The sequence below is a fragment of the Crinia signifera genome, chromosome 19 (assembly GCF_055691185.1).
Source record: "Crinia signifera chromosome 19, ASM5569118v1, whole genome shotgun sequence".
Taxonomy (NCBI): Eukaryota; Metazoa; Chordata; class Amphibia; order Anura; family Myobatrachidae; genus Crinia; species Crinia signifera.
Window position 1 is genome coordinate 82,861,805 of NC_139226.1, and position 18,776 is coordinate 82,880,580.

The window sequence follows — 18,776 nt, forward strand, 5'->3', positions numbered from 1 at the left end:
GGGCTGCTGCTGCTGCTGGCGGGGGGGAGGGAAGGGGGAGGCAGCGCTGCGGCGCTGCTGGATCAGAGCAGAGGGAGGAGAGCGACTGCCGGGCTGGGGTAAGAGCACAGAGCTGCCGGGTGGGTGGGAGGGGGGGTCTGCGGATCGGTGGTGATCGGTGCTGTACTTAACAGCACCGATCACCACCGATCTCTGTGTTACCGGTAACACAGGAAACGCTGTGAATGGCTGTTCAGATTTGAACAGCCAATCACAGCGATCGCCGACCGGGGGGGGCATCCCTGCCCCCCCCCGGGCGGCGAGGGGGGATGTCTGCTGTCAGGGACAGCAGACATCTCCAAACTGTCACCGCGTCTATAGACGCGGTGACAGTTTAAATCCATGACGTACATTTATGCCATGTGTTGGGAAGTACTTCCCGACCATGACGTAAATGTACGTCAAATGTCGGGAAGGGGTTAAGTACTTGAAAAAGAAAGATATGTCCTTTGTTAGGTGCACCTCAGAGAAATAGTTAAAAAAAATTAACCTTTATTAAGTCTTTATTAAAAGGCTGCGAAAATAATATTAAAATGACGTACAACATGAATGGAGGGGGTTCACACAATTTAAAACTTGTGGTGGCAGGCAGAAAAAGCTGTTATAATAAAGAGTTTATTCAATGTGTGTCCGTGATTCAACCATGTGTAGGCTACCTAGATCTGTGCAATTATCGCAGGTCTGGGCACTCAACGATGAATGCTAACAGATCATACAATGAGGTGCCAAACTGGAGTGGGATTGCTCCCTTGTTTTGGATATCTTCTTCAGTGGTTGTATGGTGCGTGGGCTACCTTAGAACTATGCAATTAGCGCAGGTACACTGGACTTTCTGCGGTATTGCCACACGTTCTTTATTTTAGGTGCCGTGACAGGAGTGGGTTATGCGCCTCTTCTAACTCCTTTTACTAATAGTAATGATGTCCTGCCGTATATGATGACACCGTTACCTGTGACCAAACTGTGTGGAGACCACACTTTAATACCTGAGCGTTCCTTTGGTGGGTTGCGCCCAGAAAAAAGTGATTAGGTCTCAAAGAGTCCTCACACGTAAGCCTGGATGCCCCTCTATTATCAAATCTATGGGGGGATTTAAGTCCAGGGAGGACAAGCATGCACCCAGAGGAGTGTGTGGTTGGAATAACACTCTCTGGGTTGCACTGGTACACAGTGGCACACGAGTACGGGTCTCAGTATGGACTCAGGACCAATACACCAAACGGACACACATAATCAATCAAAATAACAATGTAAGAAAAATAACAAACAGCTGTCTGCCTGCGCACCGCTAGCCGGCACGCGCTTCGCAGTTCAGCTTCCTCTGGCCCGGACTGTGTCATCATATACGGCAGGACATCATTACTATTAGTAAAAGGAGTTAGAAGAGGCGCATAACCCACTCCTGTCACGGCACCTAAAATAAAGAACGTGTGGCAATACCGCAGAAGGTCCAGTGGACCTGCGCTAATTGCACAGTTCTAAGGTAGCCCACACACCATACAACCACTGAAGGAGATATCCAAAACAAGGGAGCAATCCCACTCCAGTTTGGCACCTCATTGTATGATCTGTTAGCATTAATCATTGAGTACCCAGACCTGTGATAATTGCACAGATCTAGGTAGCCTACACATGGTTGAATCACGGACACACATTGAATAAACTCTTTATTATAACAGCTTTTTCTGCCTGCCACCACAAGTTTTAAATTGTGTGAACCCTACCCATTCATGTTGTACGTCATTTTAATATTATTTTCGCAGCCTTTTAATAAAGACTTAATAAAGGTTAATTTTTTTTAACTATTTCTCTGAGGTGCACCTAACAAAGGACATATCTTTCTTTTTCAAGTACTTGTTCCTATGCCCATGTCCCTAGGTAGCACACCCCTGTTTTTCAACTAAACTTCAGATTGAACATTTGAGGGGTCCGATATTCCAAATTGTTATCTTGTGCGAGTGACCCAAACCCCCCTTTTCCTCTGTAGATATTACCCTTCTGGCTGCGAAAACTTCAAAAATTTGTGGTCAAGAGGTTAGGATTTTAGAATATGCTGATTCATTTAATTATACATATTATGGTTAAAATAAAACCTTTGCAGTGGCTACAGCGCCAATGGAGTTGGCAGCAGGTCTAGAGGACTCTTCGGCCATACATCCTGCACAGACCTTCCGAGACCCGGAATGCAATCCCCTTTTGCTGGATTGGCCTGTGGACACTGTAGTGGTGGTGCCATCCTGTTTGCGAGCCCCAGCGGTGACTCCATTCCCCACTCCGGCACCTCGCCTTTTTGCAGCCTGCGGATGCCCCACTCTGCTGCAGGGACATCCTGGCTGTGGTTCTCAGATGCAGGCGGCGGTGTCCCCTGGTGGAAAGGACTCAGGGTTCTCTGCTATCCACTTGTGGCAGCTTCTACCTGGCCACTGCAGGGCAGGAGGAAGCCCTGGGTGAGCCCCGGACCATGTGTCCCTCCAGCGTTATTGCAGCATCTCCAGTCAGCTGTACTACACCCTGTTTTTCTTTAAAATGGCTGATTGAAACCTATGGGTGGCACTCTTTCACTCCACACTTGGCTGTTGGACGTGCACCTCAGATACTGATGTGTCCGTTTTCTCCAGGAGCACCTCCTCCTACATTAATTGCTAAGTTGTTACATTACTAAGATCGGGATGCAGTTTTATGGCTGGCTCTTGTGTAAAGTCCCTTCTTTCACAACGGGATGAATAATTCAGTGTTCCCAGACTTTGCCATGAAAGTACAAAAGGACAGAGCCAAATTACTCCCCATCAAGCCTCGCCTCCAAGATTTAAATCTTCAATAAACTTTCAATTTCCCATCCCTACGTGTAGCGGTGGATGGAGTTACAAAATTCTTCTCATCTCCCAAGAAAGCAGTGGCCTGGTAGGACCTCCACATGCCAGAACGCAAATAATTGATCCTGACTGACTGTCCGGCTAAATATGGCTTTATGTTTTTGCAGTATTTCTCTGATATGGCTGTATACTCATTACACTATTTGTTGCTACATTTACTTGTTGTATACATTACTATTGGTTTTGGCCCATTTCATCATTATTGTTGTCCTTTTTAGAGGATTTTGGGGCTCTATTTCGGTGCAGGGTGGACTAGCCTTGCAATGTTGGCTATAATTTCTCTCTGAATCCTGAAGGATTCTGGGTTTGGTTAGCAATGGGGATAAGTACACCTTGGTTGGGGGCGGTCAGTGTAGAAGGTAGGTGGAGGGTGGTTGGGTCCCTTTTAGTTTTGTCTTGTTATATTTATTTTTGTTTTGTCTTTTTCTTGACTGTTTTATTGTATCCTGCAGGAATTTGTTACACTCGACAAATGCTTAAATTTCATAACTGAGAATGTCGGGTATTAATGACTGCCTAAAAAGGACCCTAGTAGTTAAGCTGCTTCGTCAATAGTTGATATATCTTTCCTAACTGAAATTAATTCAGTGGACAGTAAAACCCTTGTGCTTAAACGCTCTTGGGTAGGTTGAGCTTAACACTCCACATATACTTCCTCTTCCAGAGGGGTTTCTAGGTTTAAATCTGTCCCATTTGAATTCGACTAATCGTTTTGTATTTCCTGGGGTGCCTTTGGACACTTGCAGGGGCGCCCTGGGTTGGTGATCCAGGACCGATTACATTTTTTTTATGGTCAATGTAATAGAGAAAACCAGTGCTTGTGGCTGACAAATATAGAGTAACTGACTATAAGCACTACATATAAAACACTATTTACATAATTAAATTTTTTTTATTCTCAGGAACAAACTTTTGGCCTAAAGGTGCCAAGAAAAAAATGCATATACTCTAGGGTGCCGTGATTCAAAAGTTTGGGAGCCCCTGACCTACTGTAGGCCCTATTGATGAAGATGAATGGAATGTAGCATTGGAGTCTCCAAAACTTTCCTCCGTGTTTATTACAGTGCAGCAAGTTCAACTATTTATATTCTGCAGAGTGTATTTGTCAGCTCTGGATTTGTGTTGAATTTGTGTTCTCTTTTCTTGTTTATAGTTGTTATACATACATACATAATGAATAATCTAATAAAAAAAGTCTTTCAATGGCCCTTATTCTGATTGACGCGGACTTTACCGCATTCTTACGGATCGCGTCTTTTCGCCGTCTGCGCATGCGTGGAGAACGCAACGCGCATGTGCCACGCCTAGACTCCGTACCAGTTCGGCAAAATCCCGTCCAAAACTGTTGCCCGCAATCAGTCGGGAAATATGGGCGTATTATGGGCGTCATGCGGAATGGCACATGGGCGTAGTTTCAAAGTGGGCAAAACGGGGCGGAAACATGGGCGGACACGGGGGAGTACACTTATGTTGGGGGGCGTACATTCGGAAACCACTCCGAATGCACGCGATCAAAAAGGGCAGAAATGTGCGGTGTCCACAAGTGTACTATTGCTTTGCGGACACCACTCGTTCATGCGGTAGGCGAACGTACGCCTAATGACTACAACCATTAACACCTGAACCCAATAGAATCTACTCCTTTACTCATTACTCACTAATAGGACGCTTGTCAGTGCTTTAATTGAAACCATTGCTGCTTCAAGGAACCCGTACTAAACACCCACATATGCTGTACTTGTCAGACACTTTAAAACTGCTAACAATGGACATGACAGAATATTAATACTATCAATACACATGTGTATTTGACATGTACTCATGAAACCACACATTTTGGGTAAAGTAAACACATTTATTTATATTCATGTCACAGTCAATGCCAGTGTGATGCATTGCAGAATTGACATAATAGTGGGTTGTTTGGCGTAAATACTCCGCTTACGTGCGGTAGCACCGCTTGGCTCCCGTTCGGATGCGGTATTCCCGAGCATACTCTGTAATACTCTGTAATACCGTGCCGAATCGGAGTGTTTCTACCGCACACGCATGGTTTGTATGTCGTCCGTAAACACGCCCTGTTCTTAAAGAGTGAGTCCGTCCGAATGCGGAGGACACGTGGGCGTTTCTACGGACGATGGCCGCACGCGGCAAAACACCGTGGCGTGCGGACCGCACCGTAAGAATGCGGGAATATCCGCACCGATCAGAATAAGGGCCAATGTGTTTTGAGCTATCCAATTTGGTCACTCGAAGAGAAAAAAAAAGCATTTTGCTGAACCTGTGTTTTTCGCAGGCGCATCCTCACATGAAAACAGACTGCTTTTGGGGATTTGGTGTCCCCTGCCTGAGGTGGGGACACCAAATCCCAGATAAGCCACAGCACACGGCGGCCTATCAGGACTAAATGAATAGCCCCGGACAAGGCAATTGCTACACCCCTACTGTATGTTTTTATTGCATGGTTACTCTGCAAACAGCAGAGCTAAATTGAAAACCAACAGCACAGGTCTAACAGCACGGTCTAAAAGCACAGGTCTGCCGCTCTCAATACTAAGCATAATATGACTTACACTCACAATTTGATGATTCAACAAAAGTTTCTATTTGATCTTCACCGTCTTCTTCCTTAATTCTTATTAGAATGTCAGGATGGTCTACAAAAAACAAACAAACAATCTCAATGTTAAATATTTAAAGTAATATTTCATATACATTAATTGTATTTAAAGAAAATCACCATTTGGCATAATAGTTCTATGTACATAAAACACCTTTCCCAATTACATAAGATTTTACTCATAAGTGCTGAATTATAATTTATGACCAGATACTAATTTGACATAAAAATGTAAAAATTTGACTGGTCCTGCATTTCAGCTCAACGTCAGTAATAAATGCACTTTCATAGACAATTTTATAGTGGCATTACAGGGAGTATTACTGAAGTCCCCCCCAAAAAATCAGCTTAGTGTAGGTGTCACATGCACCTTAAAAGTACTGTAATAACGTTAACCTATTGGCTGGCAAGTCTATATGTAATAAAGTAGATTTATACCATAAATTATATACTGATGTGCTAAACTTTAAAATTGTATTTATTAATTTAAAATTCCTAAAACATACTTCATTGTAATTATAAAATCAAGTTACCTCCAATAGGAATCTCTTTAGTTTCTCCAGAACTACAATCGATTCGCACACATGGTTCATGTGGTTTTTTAATGCTAAACAAAACATCTGGGTTAGCGATCGCATAACCTGCCAACATAAAATTAAAAAAATTAGCAATTTATATTGGTTAACCAAAAAGTAGAAATATATCCTGTCAATTTAAAATAATTTGTCATTATGTGATATATTCTGAAGCAAACCAATCACCAAAAACAAAGTCAAACCAGTTTTCTTTAAAGAAATGAGCAAGTAAGCAGACCTCTTAGAATTTCAAAATAGTTGATAGTTTATTTTGGTTTATACATTTTCAATCAAAATATACATTTATGGACTGTTTCCTCTTTTTTGTCCTACAGTATATGGTAGAGCAGTGATGGCTAACCTTGACACTCCAGCGGTTGTTGAATTACACATCCCAGCATGCCCTGCATCAGATTTCACATGGCCAAATAGTAAAACTGTAGCAGGGCATGCTGGGATGTGTAGTTCAACAACAGCTGGAGTGTCAAGGTTAGCCATCACTGTGGTAGAGGATCTAACTTCTCAATGCAAGCCTAAGAAGGGGGGGTACACTCTGGTGATACTAGAAGTAAAATGCAGCAAAATGTCTCAATTGCAATGAAAGCTTGAAAACCACGTGATTAAAAGAACAGTCTTGTGTGAAAATCACCCTATCAGGGAATCTCCTAGAAGATGCAATAGTGAAAAAAAAATTCAATGTAAGCCACCCAAATCTATTGACAGAAGAGGCTTAAACGGAGCCTGCTGCAACCTTCTAGGATCAGATTCAGGTCCCTAAGTGGAACAGACAAATATAGTGAAGGTGAATGTGAACTACCCCTTGCATGAAAGTCTTGAACTGCTGGCAATAAAGTGGACTTACTTTGGAAAAGAACTGACCCTTTAAACAAGAAAGACAGAGACCCTAATCTAAACAACAAGCAAAACTGGTATTCACATCAACCAATGTAAGACTTCCAGACATTCTTATAGACAGTCGCAAGAGCTGACATACGGGCAATAATTATGCTCTGAAAAAACACCTATCAAAATTTGAGCGACACGTGCCATGCCTTCAAAGCCAAATATGGCAAATTTGTGTAATCTTGAGTAAGTAGATCTAACCTGAGAGGTAGGTGCCAAGGAGAATCTGATAGCAGGTTGGCATAGCATGGCCTTCTCAGACAATTTAGAATTAAGAAAAGAACATAAGCTTTATCACTCCAGATACACCTAAGAAACAGGAAGACATGGAGAATGGTGGAAATAGGTACACTAGGGTAGCCCCATAAAAATACCATAGAGCTAGTCATAGAATCCACTATCTGTGGATCTTTGCACCTCGCTCCATAACAAGGATTTTTCATTTACAACAATCAGTTCTACATACTGAGAACATCAGGGTTGTACATTTGAAGTCAAATGTTTTCAGGTGGAATTTCCACTCTCTTAGGTGGGTACTGTACAGGCTTAAATCTTCACCCTCCCATATGTCCACCTCTGGAAAGAAAATAACTAAAATGACTGAGGCAAATCTATCTACTACTTCATAATATAAGAAGTCTATATATTATAGCATCAGTTGAAGTACACTAGATGTCCTAGGACACTAGTACTCCTGGTGTCTTGAAAAAGTCCCCAGCTTTCAGGGACAAAACGCATTGACCATACTCTCCTACAGTACATGCATTCAGAAGCATCCTTGGCAACCTCTACAGTTGATTATTAAAGAGTGGTTTTGGAACTTTCCCAGTCCCAATTGTCGGTGAACTTAACCCATAATAAGGACTTTATCGAAATCTATATATCAATTTACCATCACCAATATTAGCTACTGTTGCATGTTGTGTAATACAAGATTTGCCATTTTTACCTATATTTTAAGGTTATAGAAATTATTTTAATACTTTTGATGGTTATTTATTAAATGTGTTTATTTTAAAGGATAATGCACGGTTTCCATTCATTGTGTGAAAACAGGAAATTCCCTAAGATAATTTTTTATATTTCTGTTATCACCAGTATTATTTATTTAAACAGATATCACAATCATATATATATATATATATATATATATATATATATATATATATATATATATATATATATACAAAAAGGGAACAGAGTGCGCTTAGAGGTGAAGGTACACAACTTTTTTCCTCAGTTATAAAATTTATTCGATAAAAAGCCAACACTTCAGCTTATATGGCATACACAATACATATAGTCATTTTAACAATTGACACAATGTACAATTTTCCAATACAACAGCAGGCCCAACGCGTTTCGTCAGCTACGTGACTTCATCAGGGGCATTCGATGACTTAGTTGATACTGATACAGTTGCACTTTATGTAGTATCTCAAAAAGAGGGTACAGAAAATGTATTTTGCAGAAATATATGTTTCACCAGTTAACAGCGCTCTTGTTTAAACTGGCCCATACAAACAAACAGTGTTATGTCCCAATAGCACTGAGTACACCCACTCAGTGGCAGATATCAACATCCAGGTCAGATAAGGCTGTGTGACCAGGAAGTAACCTCTAGTGTATCCAAAAACAGAATGCGTTTTCTGTACCCTCTTTTTGAGATACTACATAAAGTGCAACTGTATCAGTATCAACTAAGTCATCGAATGCCCCTGATGAAGTCACGTAGCTGACGAAACGCGTTGGGCCTGCTGTTGTATTGGAAAATTGTACATTGTGTCAATTGTTAAAATGACTATATGTATTGTGTATGCCATATAAGCTGAAGTGTTGGCTTTTTATCGAATAAATTTTATAACTGAGGAAAAAAGTTGTGTACCTTCACCTCTAAGCGCACTCTGTTCCCTTTTTGTATTTCTATCTGTCTTGAGTCCCGGCTAACAGGGGACTTTCAGAGTTGCAGCTATTCACTACTAGGGCGCGGACAGTTAGGTACTTTCCATTTTCTTATATATATATATATATATATATTTTATAATTACTTACACATAACTGCTTTTCCCAGATGCTGTGATCTAGCCCCTTCTTTCTATAGTTATAGCATCTGACTAAGTCCTTAGAGTTAGAACACTAAAGGCAGTGAGACTGAAGACCCATACCGATATGCCCTCAACTAGATAGAAGTGCCTGTTCAACTTTAAATACAGTGTATAAAACTTGTTCTCTGCTTGAAAGGAATAGCCGGCCGGCTCCCCCTTTTCTAACCTGATTTCCAGTTGGAGTCCCCTCCACCCTTTATTTCAGCCTTCATTAGCCCGGAATTACATGTGATTACAGCTGTGGGAACATATCCTTCTCCCTTCCACATACCATCTAAAGCGACATTTGAAGGATTGGTAAACATAGTTATCACTAACTGCCTCTTATCTATATTGTTGGACTTGTTCATTCTAATTACTAATAATGGTTGGCTGTATCCCTACTACTAACATATGAGCTTGCTCTAAATGGACTAATAAGTGGGACTTCATGGGCATCAGACTCACTCTTCAGAAGGAGTATTTTATCTACTACTAAGCCCATTTATTTTTATTCTTATTTTTTTGGATTAATCCAATTTTTTAATATTGGTATCGGCCGGTACCTAATATACGGTATTTATTATTGATGTATGTATTGATGTGTTTTTTCTTTTCTCATTGTTGTGTCTTTAAATACTGTGGTATTCTTATAAAAACTTTCTTAACGAACTGGCTATTGTCTATACCTAAAACCTGAGCACATCCAGGACCAGCCTTAAGGTCAGTGGGCTACTTTAACAAAGCAGAACTGGAAGTAGGAAGAAAAGTCGCTTTCACAAGCCAAGCAATGTGGGCACTCTGCATGCTCATGACACTTCCATGAAAAGGTATGAAAACTTGAAACATGGCTGAACCTTAAACTTTTTGCCTGGATTCAACCTGTCCTGTCCTAGGACATCCTGAAAATGTGAAAATGCAGGAAACAAAAATCACCTGTTTCTTCTTTCTTTTGAGGGAAGATTATCCAAAATATTCAGAGTGGCAAATGGCCAAAATCAGAAGATACAATTTCAGATTATCAGGATAACCCTCCTCATAATCAGAGCGGTTTATCCAATCCTGATCCAAGGTCTTACCCTCCTCCCGAAAGGAACCTCTACAGTAGATCCAGAAAACTGTCAGACATGTACTGACTGAGTGCTGACTGACTCTCAATGCTGCACAGAGCGCATACAGTTCTGCCACTTGGAAGTTTGATAAAAAAAACACCCGGGATATGGACATGGTTTGTCCCGGGAGTGACCCATCATTTGCAATGCAAAGTCCCCCACAGCAACCCAACGATAAGCTGACATCATCGGGGCGGGGAGGAGGGGCATCATAAGGGGGCAGGAGAGGGGACAACGCTTGAAGTGGACCCTGCCTCTTGCCTATAGTGTGAACGGGACCCGGTTTGCTCAACCCGAGTTATCCATTCACACTGCACAGCAAAATGGGTCCGACCCAGGATTAACCCTTCTTTCAACCCAAGTCGGAATGACGGGTTGCTGGACCCAGGTATTTTCAGAAGGTCCTTTCACACCACATAGCAACCCAGGTGCGAGCAGAAATCCACTAGTTGGCAGTAGCAGTGTGCTGATTAGAAAATAGGTCCACAGAGAAAAGAATGGACCCCTATGACTTAATATTGCAAATGTAAGGTTTTATAAAAAAAGTTGTTATATTGCTTAGTAAATGGCAATGGGCCTAATTCAGACCTGATCGCAGGACAAATTTGTTCTCAAAATGGACAAAACCATGCTGCCCTGCAAGTGAGGCAAATTAAATATATAGTTTTGGAGGAGCTATTTTGTTTCTATGCAGGGTAAATACGGGCTGTTTTATTCTTACACTGCAATTTAGATTTCAGTTTCAATACACCCCACCCAAATCTAATTCTCTCTGCACATGTTACATATGCCCCAAATTTGTACTGCTATCAGGTCTGAATTAGGCCCAATGTACAGCTATTAAACAATGTGCACTAGAATACTAAATTCAAATGTGAAGTTTTGCTGGTGTTTCTATTTTCACAGTTTGGGAAAATAGTGACCATCTGGCATATTCATTTTGGCTGATGGCTAGATCAGGCATCATCTCTAAAACTGGCCATATATCAGGACAACCTGCATACGACCTGAACGTATGCGGGTCATGGAGCGATCGATCGAGGGATTGTATGTGCTTAAAAAGCACCTACGATCTGCTCACAACCTCAATCAGAACTGACGGATAAGTCGTGCAGCACTTCGCATCTGGGGGCCGACCTTGCGAACCACGGGAGCACACATTGGTACGTCATTATGCACGATGTGCACACGATCCATCGAATTGTGCGTTTGGGTACAATGTATTATGTATCCCTATAAGCACACCAATAAATGGGCATGGATAGGTATGTTTGAACCTAATGTCAGTGCACCTGCACTGATCGATTTTGTTCACGAATATCCACCATGCAAGAAAATCTGCATGCCTGCTCTATATGTAGCACTAAAAGGTCGATGTGACTACTGTCAATTGATAAGCTTCTCACCTAAAGTTGTTAGGGCTCGATGGATTTCAATCATAACATTTTTGTAAATCTCTCTCTGCCAGTTGTCCAGGCGCAACCACTGTTCCTCTGTAAACGAAGCTGCAACATCATGGAATATAATAGGGACCTGTGAAACAAAAACATAGATATTGGGGTGTATTCAATCGTGGCTGAGCTTTTCGGCAGGTGAAAAATCTGCAATTTGACTCGCCCCATTCAATCCCTGTGCTGATTTTTGCCTCAGCAAAAAATCCGACATCGGTAAAAAAAAAGCTGGAGGGTCATAGTTTGGACATGCATTGTATTAGACCTTTGTTAATAATGGGGGTAACATTAGTATTTTGCATCATCGTACAAAGTTTAAATAGTTACCATGACCTGTGCCCTGTGAAGCAACACATCAGGCACTTTTGAACAATATTTACTGGAACAATAAACATTTTATTACAACATAAAAAAAAGGTCAAAATTGAATAGAAAATCCAAAAGATCAAAAGAAGATGGGTGGTGAGCGTCTTGCAGGATTATAGGCAAGGAGTTCTTGTATACTCCCTGTCTGACACTCACAAGTTTTGTAAACAGAATCCTTGGTAGCATGGCTACATTCAAAGGTGTAAGGTGGTCCTGTAAATAGTTCAATGTGTTTCGACAACTTCTGGCTTTTCAAATATGGAACATGTGAAGAAGTCTGCTTCATTTACTAAGCATATGGAGGACACTGATAGCTTACTGGAGGCATACGGGGGTATGATGGCATGTAAGGGACATGTGGGGGTTGTCAGATAGCATTTAAGGGATACATGGAGGAGCATGTGAATAAGTTTATTGGCATATGCTGGAGTATGATGACATCCAATGGGCATGTGGAAGAGGAATATATTCAGAGCAAGTGGAGAAGTCTGATGGTACATACAGTAGTTGGTAATTGGAGACTGATGACATATAAGTGGTGTGTGAATTGTAGAATGGTATATTACAGGTGTGTGGTGGGGTCTTATTGGTATAAAAGAGACATGTTCAGGGGTCCGATGGATATAAGAGTGGAAGAGTCCATTGGTATATAATGAATATGTGGAGGAATCTAATGGCATAAGGAGCATGTGTGAAGGCATGTAATGGGCATGTGGAATGATGGAATATACAGGTATCAAGAGGAGTCTGATAGCTTACTGGGGGCATACAGAGGAGTACCGTGGCATATAAGGTATATGTGGATGGATCTGAGGGACGTGAAGGAGTAGGATGGCGAATAAAAGGCATGTAAGGGGTCTAATGGCATAGACTGGTCATGTGGAGAAGAATAATTAAAAACACAAAGAGGAATATAATTTGTACAGTATGTGAGGGGGTATCATGGCAAGTAGGAGAAGTATATGGAGGGGGTCTACAGATATTTAAAGGTAGTTTGATATGGGGATATCTGAAAAAGTGTAATGTGTATAAGAAGGGTGATGTGATAAGGGGCATTGGAATCAGTGTGATGGAATATAAGAGGCATGTGTAGAAGTCCCAAGCATGTGGAGGAGTCTGATGGAGCGGGATGCGGTCATTCGTCAGACTGCATTTAGGTCTACAGTCATTAGGTCGACCCCACTAGGTCGACTGGCAGGAAGGTCGACCTGACTTAAGGTCGACATGGGCCAAGGTCGACATGACTTAAGGTCGAATTTGCATAAAGGTCGACATGAGGAAGGTCGACTGGTCATAAGGTCGACATGGGTTTTTCACTGTTTTTTGAGCGACATGTGCCGACAGGCGGTATTTCATGCCCTACCATCCACTAGGGCGTGGTGGGAGAATAAAATAGTGTGCCGAGCGCAGCGAGGCACCGTGCCCGAAGCATTGCGAGCGAAGCGAGCGATGCGAGGGTCCGATTCTCATTGCCAACTGTGTCCATGTCGACTGTGTCGACATTCGGATCAAAAAACAGTGAAAAACCCACGTCGACCTTATGACCAGTCGACCTTCCTCATGTCGACCTTTATGCAAATTCGACCTTAAATCATGTCGACCTTGGCCCATGTCGACCTTGGCCCATGTCGACCTTGGCCCATGTCGACCTTAAGTCAGGTCGACCTTCCTGCCAGTCGACCTAGTGGGGTCGACCTAATGACTGTAGACCTAAATGCAGTCTGACGAATGATCCCATTCCGATGGAGCGTAAGGCACATGCGGAGGAGTCTGATGACATATAAAAGTGACATGTGAGGGTTCTAATAGCATAGATTGTCATGTATGTATATTTTTTAACTGGAGTGCAAAGTACCCCCAAAAAAGTAAGGATCTTGTTCTTACCTGACAAGACATTGTGCGGCCCTCTGACTTCACTCCGTGCAATGATTAAGCATATGGGTATTGTAGTCTTTAAATGTACACACTAAAATGAAAGAACAAAACAGATTCATCATGTAATTAGAACTTGGGACATTTCGGAAATTTGATGCATAAGACCAATCAGAGTAGAGCTGTTATTTTTGTGGTGCAGTTTCTATAATTAAATGGACCAGACCACATTTATCCTGTACAATAGATAACAATATAAACTTACCAAACATATGTTTAGGTGACTGCAGTAACATTAATTCAGTCTGCTTACATTTACAAAGAAGGTTACCATAGGAAATATTTGGCTCAATGGCTACTGCACCAAAGAATTATCAGAGTTCAATTTAACAAAACATTTATGCAACACTAGTTTAAAGCCTGCCAAAATGATGGGCTCCAGGGCCAGATTATAGGGGGGGAGGGGGCACCCCATTACCATTACTGGTATCTGTAAGTTCATCAGTAACTGCATATCTCCCAGTCTGTCTGAGAGCAGAGGACACCAGTAGCCACAAGCAGCTGGCCAGAGGGGTCTGGAAATAGCCTGTGCGGGGTGTGGGAGGGATGTGCACATGAACCCACCTCTCTGCCGGCATGCAGTATATATAAAGCAATTGAGACCATTCTCTGCCTCCTCCTCACCTACATCATCTGCAGCCCCAGCAGGACCCCCCACCTCCCGGGCACTGCTCAGCTCACATGGGGTCTCATCCCTTCCTGTCACACTTATTCACCTTCTCCCACACATGCTTCTACTTTACACACGGCAGGACTATCTGCTGGTTCCTGTATCCATTTCTTGTTTACTGCTGCTATTTGTTGCGGTGTCCCAAGACCTACAGTTGCAGCATAATATATGGAGGATGGGGTACCCTTTATATAGAGGGTAATACATGGAGGGTTATGGGGTGCAGTGTGTATATAGGGGTAATATATTTTGGGGGTGCAACCATATCCTGAATGGAGCTCTGTTAGGCCCCCATCCAATGGCAGCATCACAGTAAAGTGATTATATATATATATATATATATATAGAGGGGGGATGGCGGCACTCAGAAATAAATACAGACCACGCTTGGTTATACCGACGTTTCTGTGCCGTTTGGCACTTTTATCAAGGTGCAGGAACAACTGACAATACAACAGTGAACATTGTGAACACTGTTGTATTGTCAGTTGTTCCTGCACCTTGATAAAAGTGCCAAACGGCACAGAAACGTCGGTATAACCAAGCGTGGTCTGTATTTATTTCTGAGTGCCGCCATCCCCCCTCTACATATTTGGCACACAGCCAAGGCCTAGCTCGGAGGGCACCAGATAATAGCAATATTCTTAAAGCTCTATTACCACCTTTAATCGGAGTGCCTCCTCACGAATCTCTCTCTATATATATATATATATATATATATATATATATACTGGGCGACTTTGAGCTGAAAGTCGCTCACAACACCCAGTTTGAGCGGCTTTCAGCTCAAAGAAGCATGTGTGTAAGTCCCGGCAATGAGCGGTGAGCGCTGCTGTGCGCTCCCGCATCATCGACGGGAAAGCCGTTCATCTGCCGGTTATACCAGCAGATGAGCGGTTTTCAGGACGGCTTTGCATAGCTCTGCGCTATGCAAAGCCGTCCTCCCCCCTGCGTTGGCGTCGGGCAGGGGGGTAGGCGCTCAGTGTGTATGCACTGAGCAGCTTTCCCCGCAGCGATGATTGGCATCATCGCTGTCCATACACGCTGGGCATAGTCGCCCAGTGTGTAATGGACCTTAAGACTTAGGGCCTGATTCATGTTGGCTCGTGTATAGCATAAACATCCATTCACAAGGGAGTGTACGGGGCAAAAACCATTTGATTTATACTATTTATACTAGTGTATACTCTATTACCCCTTTTACACCAAAATCCCTGGTTGGACCCTGGTCTTTGAGCAAGGGAGTTTCCAGAGTTGGACCCAGCTTCATACCCCATTTACACAGCACTTTGACCCAGGTCTGCGCCGTTTACACTGAACCTGGCTCAGCCCTCCTTTTCCCTATAGATGACATTAAACATTTTCATTTTAGAACTGACAAACTGCCAGCCAACCTTCCCTCATTGATTTAAAATTAAATGTAAAAGATATGACAATTTAGCATTGAAAAATGGATTTAGTTTATTTTGTAAAATATTTTTTCAAAAAGTTATATTCAGTGCTCAAGCACACATAGTGGTATAAAAGTGCAGCATCACCAATGTGCTCCCCCCCAGCCCCCTTCCCCTGCAGCAGCAGACCCAATCTCCCATGTGCTTCCTCCAGCCCTACCCGGATGTCCCAAACTGGGTTGGGACCATTTACACCGCCCACGACCCGCGATCCAACCAGTGTTCAACCCTGGTCAGGACCTGGGTTGGCCCCTTTTACACCAACGCTGACCTGGGTCCAACCTGGGTTTTTGCCTCTGTGAAAAAGGGGTATAAGCTTCTTTTGCACGCTGCCCTTTTTTGTGTGTGCCACTGTGCGCCCTTACGCTGGTCCTGCCCCCCCCCCCCCCACCCCCACTGCGCTTTGATGCCGCTGAGAACTTTTGGTGTGTGCCATCATGCGTAACGGGCATTATGGTGTGTGGTATATTGTGTAAGAGGCATTACAGTGTGTGCCATAATATGTAACTGTCATTACGACAGATTATGTAATGGGCATAGCACAGTATGAGAATGTTTAATGGGCGTAATCCTAATGCAGTGTGCAATTATTTTGATATATGTGGGGTTTTTTTTTTTCTAATGTAGACTTCTAATATAAAATGTGCTCTCATGATTAAAAAAAGTGCCCTGCCTGGTGGTCAGCACCCTGCCCTAAAAAAATCCTAGAGTGAACACTATATACCCTGTTTGCAAATATAAGTCAGTCTTGACTGACCTATATTTGAGGGATTGCTTTTCCAGTACTGAACATTTCTCCACTTATATATTTTGAGAGCTCTGCCACGACCTTCTAATACGTAAATGTGTTTGCTATCTAATTTTATAAAAATTCTTGGAATGTAACTGCGGCCCCTTGCCTTCACATTCTGTAGTGAATAGTGCAAAAAATGTAATTTAGATGATCTGACATCATCTTGTCTCCCTCAAACAGACTCTCACTCTTTTTTTCTTCATTCAATTATATGCCCAAAATAAGTTTTGCCCCCGTTTTTCTCCCTTTACCTATTGACTGCCATTTTTCTCTTCAGCCTATGGGGTCGATCCTATTACACCCGAAGGGTGCGTATGCGCACCGTGTTTGCGAATTGTCACGACACCAGGCGTACTTTACGGCAGGCCGAATTCGCTAAAAAAGTTCTCGCACCTCCATAGGGGTGCGAGCAATTTTCAGCTAGTTCGGCCCTGCGAAGGGTGCGAGTTAGGGTTAATTTGGGTGCCGTTTTTCAGCGTTAAAACGGCACCTGAACGGGAACTCGGACCCTTCGGGGTTAATAGGATCGACCACTATGCCTTTGCACATATGATTAGCTCAGATGTTTCCAAATGCGGTCTTCGGGGCACCCTAAAGCTGGGTATACACCTATAGATTTATTTTTCCAATCTGTCTGGTGGAAACAAAAATCTGGTAATATATTGGAGCAATGACAATGGACAATTTGCTCCTAAATGCTGGAAATTGGACAAACTTTACTTAGTTAAATCCATTTGATTTTTTTGACAAATTTTTCTGACCGACCATTGTCCATTTTCCCATGTTAAAAGTCTGTGGCTTTGGGTTGGGCACTGTGACCAGGATTTAAGTTGTGTCGCCGCCTTATGCAGCTAAATTCAGTACTTTTGGGTGGGCAAGTATGATAATTAACAGATTAACAGATGACCAAAACAATTAAATTACTTAAAGGGGTTCCCATTACTAGGGTATTAGAGATGTTTGCAATAAAAAAATTATTTGCAGTCATCCATGCATTTGAGTTTAGAGTAAATGATGAATAAATGATGTCCATTAAGCCTTTGCGGTGCACTGCTTTTCAAGGGTAAAACCAGAGCATAAACACAGCTGTCTAGGGAACATTAAGAACAATTGGTGGGAATTGCAATTCAGGAAAAAAACTTGCATCTATCTACATACGGTACTTGTGTATTATCCCGGCGCCCAACGCATCACAACGCATACCACTAAATAAGGTATGCGATGGAATGCGATTTTCGCGCCAAAACGGAAAAATTTACAATTAAATATTGCATCATATCGCATGCCAGCAAATGCCCCCACTATCCACGTTGGTGTCGAGTTGAAGCGTGGCGAGGGGACGCAGAATACATGTGAAGTCATCACGCTTTGGGCTCGGTGGCTCACTGCGCTCGCCACACTATCTAGGTTCAACTCCTCGCCGACGTGGATAGCGGGGATATGAAAAAGTCAGAGGACGTGTAACACACGTGTGTAACCCACACACAGCACAATTTTCAGGCATTTTCTGAGCGATTTTACTAAATCGCTCAGAAAATGCCTGAAAATGCATGTAAATCGCTGTGTATATAGCCCCCACAGCGATTTACATGCGCGCACCCGCCGTTCTGAATCTGTCAAAGATTCAGAACGGGCGGGCTGTACAATTGAGAACAGTCGCTCAGAAAGCTCCTGCTCCTCTCCCATGTGTGTGGCCACGGGCAGATGAGCAGGGCTGTTCTGAGCGAACACTGAAGCTGCCTGAAGCCTACACTGCTGGGTTACCTGGTCAGTCACCCGGAGTACTACTGCGCCCAGGTATGCTTCGCTTCTCTGAAGCGCTGCTGTATCTGAGCTGCTGGGCTGATGCTTGACAGGCTGCCGCAAGGTGAAGGGGTGATCAAGGTGAAGCGCCGCTATACGCTGGC

At 42.8% G+C, this 18,776-nt stretch overlaps 1 protein-coding gene across 4 annotated transcripts in view; it reads right to left on the reverse strand.

The window, feature by feature from the left end:
* The window catches only part of LOC146042675 (uncharacterized), a 77,094-nt gene that overhangs the window by 53,574 nt on the left and 4,744 nt on the right, over nucleotides 1-18,776 (reverse strand). For 3 of the 4 annotated variants that reach the window (XM_083162797.1, XM_083162794.1, XM_083162795.1), the window contains exons 2-5: nucleotides 13,908-13,989; nucleotides 11,613-11,739; nucleotides 6,066-6,173; nucleotides 5,486-5,569 (exon numbers count right to left, since the gene is read on the reverse strand). In XM_083162797.1, the coding sequence (XP_083018923.1) occupies nucleotides 5,486-5,569; nucleotides 6,066-6,173; nucleotides 11,613-11,739; nucleotides 13,908-13,919 (331 nt within the window). In that variant the 5' untranslated portion in view covers nucleotides 13,920-13,989. The remainder of the gene's footprint in view (nucleotides 1-5,485; nucleotides 5,570-6,065; nucleotides 6,174-11,612; nucleotides 11,740-13,907; nucleotides 13,990-18,776) is intronic. The other variant, XM_083162796.1, reaches the window with a different exon arrangement.